Source organism: Solanum verrucosum, unplaced genomic scaffold (assembly GCF_900185275.1).
Source record: "Solanum verrucosum unplaced genomic scaffold, falcon-dt-bn FXZP01000113.1, whole genome shotgun sequence".
NCBI lineage: Eukaryota > Viridiplantae > Streptophyta > Magnoliopsida > Solanales > Solanaceae > Solanum > Solanum verrucosum.
The window spans coordinates 2,563,096-2,565,451 of NW_026020105.1; the positions used below are offsets into that span (position 1 = coordinate 2,563,096).

Below are 2,356 nucleotides of genomic sequence, written 5' to 3' on the forward strand. Positions count from 1 at the left end.
ATTTATGATAAGAACATATATCTTCTGGTAACTGTTAGAAACTGCCTAGCAGATAACTCTAGTAGCTTATAAGAAATTGCTCAATCGTCCAGTTCGTCTATATTTCTTTGCCTCTCCTCTTTGCATAAGCCTCATATACATTGTGTACTTCAGTCGCATACACTTTTTTACAGTTGCAAATACAAAACACGCTTTTTATGTGAAAATTGTGATTACTCTTTGAATTGTGTCTACTACAGGCAACAAAGGGAAATACATTCAACAATCAAGGAAACTGTAGTATCTTTGGTTTCTACTTTCTAACAAATAAATATGTTTACCAGATCAATTTTCCTCTGAAAGCTAACTCAGTGTACTTATCCAGAAGTATAACATGAATGAGTTAAACAAAATATCTGCAAAAACCTTTGAACTCATTAGTCCAGCAGCATTAGAGAGAAATGACCTTAGCATTAAACAATCAACCAAGACTGTTAGCAATATGGACAAGAGAGAAGGAAAAAAAGCAATGAAGCAACAAAAGATTTAGCCCATTAGAATTGAACATTTGCATATCTTCAAAAGCACTACAAAACTCCAAGTAAAAGATCTATATTAGCTTTCAAAAATAAATGGCACAACAAATGTTAGCGCCAAGTGCTAACTCACATCTTTATGACAAACAAAAAAATTCAATCATGTAAAGTTCCTCAACAGTTATAAAGCTGGCTACTGCTTACAGCTATATCTCAAACAAAAATCATTACTAAGCAACATTAGACTTGATATCACTGATGTCGACTTTAGCCAAACCAAGCTCATCCTCTAACTTGGTCCAAACTTTCACCACATTAGCAGGGAACTTCTTCTTCATTGTCCTGATCATTTCTTTTGCTTCTTTCGCCTTTGAACTCTTCGCCAAACCATGCACCAAGTACTTGAGTGTATTGACATCCGGAATCTTGTTTGCTCTCACACTCTCCCCGAATATTTTATACCCTGTCTCAAACAGTTCATTCTTACACAAATAGAATATCAAAGTTCTAAAAGTTGAAGCATTTGGATTGCACCCCTTTGTCTCCAAATCCTCATAAACTTTCTCAGCTTCATCCATCATCCCATTCCTACAGTAACAAGACATCAAGTAATTGTAACTGATCGTGTCGGGTTTTAAGCCCACATTGCTCATTTCCTCAATTAAACCCTTCACTCCCTCAGGATCACCACCCTGAATGTTCATAATCTTTACATTGTAAGCACCAACATCCGGACCGCAACCTCTCTTCACCATCTCATTCCAAACCTTCTCAGCCTCATCACTCCTTCCTCCCTTATACAAGGAGTGCAATATGGTTGTGAAAGTAACAGCTGTAATTTCAACACCTTTCTCTTCCATCTCCTTAAGTTTCTTCATTGCCAATTCAGGCTTCCCCATTTCACAGTAAGACCTAATCAATACACCATACGAAACTTTATCAGGTAAGAATCCATGCTTCTTTGGCATTTCATCAAACAGCTGGGGAACACGATCATATAATTTGGAGTTCACACAAGCTGAAAGAAGCACGTTGAACGAAACTGCTGATCTAGGGGTACCTATATCGTCCATTTGAAGATAAGTTTTAAGCGCCTGATCAAACATTCCAGCTAATCCATACGAACGAATTATAGAGGAAAGGAAGGGTTCCTGGGTAATTTTTTTGTCATCCTTGTGAGACTCGAGGAAGGCTTCGATGTCGGAGAAACGATGGGACTTAGCGAGGCGTTTGACTGTGTATTCTTGTGCATAACGGGAGGATAAAGGAGAAGTGTAATGGTTAGAAACAGAGGAGTAAATTTTTAGGGCTTTGTCTGGATCGTGCTCAGACTTGAGCTTGGATTTTGCTTTGGAGATAGAGATGGTTGCGCCGGATGTTGAAGAAGCAGCGGCAGTGGCAGTGGCAGTGGTGGCGGCGGCGGCGGCTGCCGAGGTTGAGAGGTGGCGCGCCAGGCGCAGGGAAATGGAAGAAGACATTAGGGTTTTAGCCGGTTTTGGGTGTACAGTGAAAGTAAGGTTTTAGGAGGCGGAGGTTACTGGGGTTTTCAAGGAAATGAGAATCTTGAAGCACATTCTAGAGTGAGTTCAAAAATTAGGAATATCGTTTTTCTTCTTTAATACTATGTTCGAACCATTTTACTTGTCATGATTTCTTCGAAAAACTTATAAAAATGACTATAGTTTAAAATTATAGAAAAAAGACATAAAGTCACTACTAAAATTGTCCCGTATTTTCATAAAGACACCTTAACTTTGAAAGTGTCTTATCACTCCACAACTTTTTAGTATCTTTGTAAATAGGTCATTTTGACTGACCCATTCCCTCGTCTCGTCTGAATT

General features: G+C 38.6%; 1 protein-coding gene across 1 annotated transcript; it reads right to left on the reverse strand.

Annotated features, from left to right (window-relative positions):
- Nucleotides 1-534: 534 nt before the first annotated feature.
- LOC125825229 (pentatricopeptide repeat-containing protein At4g36680, mitochondrial-like) lies at nucleotides 535-2,119 on the reverse strand. The gene has a single exon (XM_049504568.1). It carries the CDS (start codon nucleotides 1,991-1,993, stop codon nucleotides 746-748), a length of 1,248 nt encoding a protein of 415 aa, XP_049360525.1. The 5' UTR covers nucleotides 1,994-2,119; the 3' UTR covers nucleotides 535-745.
- Nucleotides 2,120-2,356: the final 237 nt, after the last annotated feature.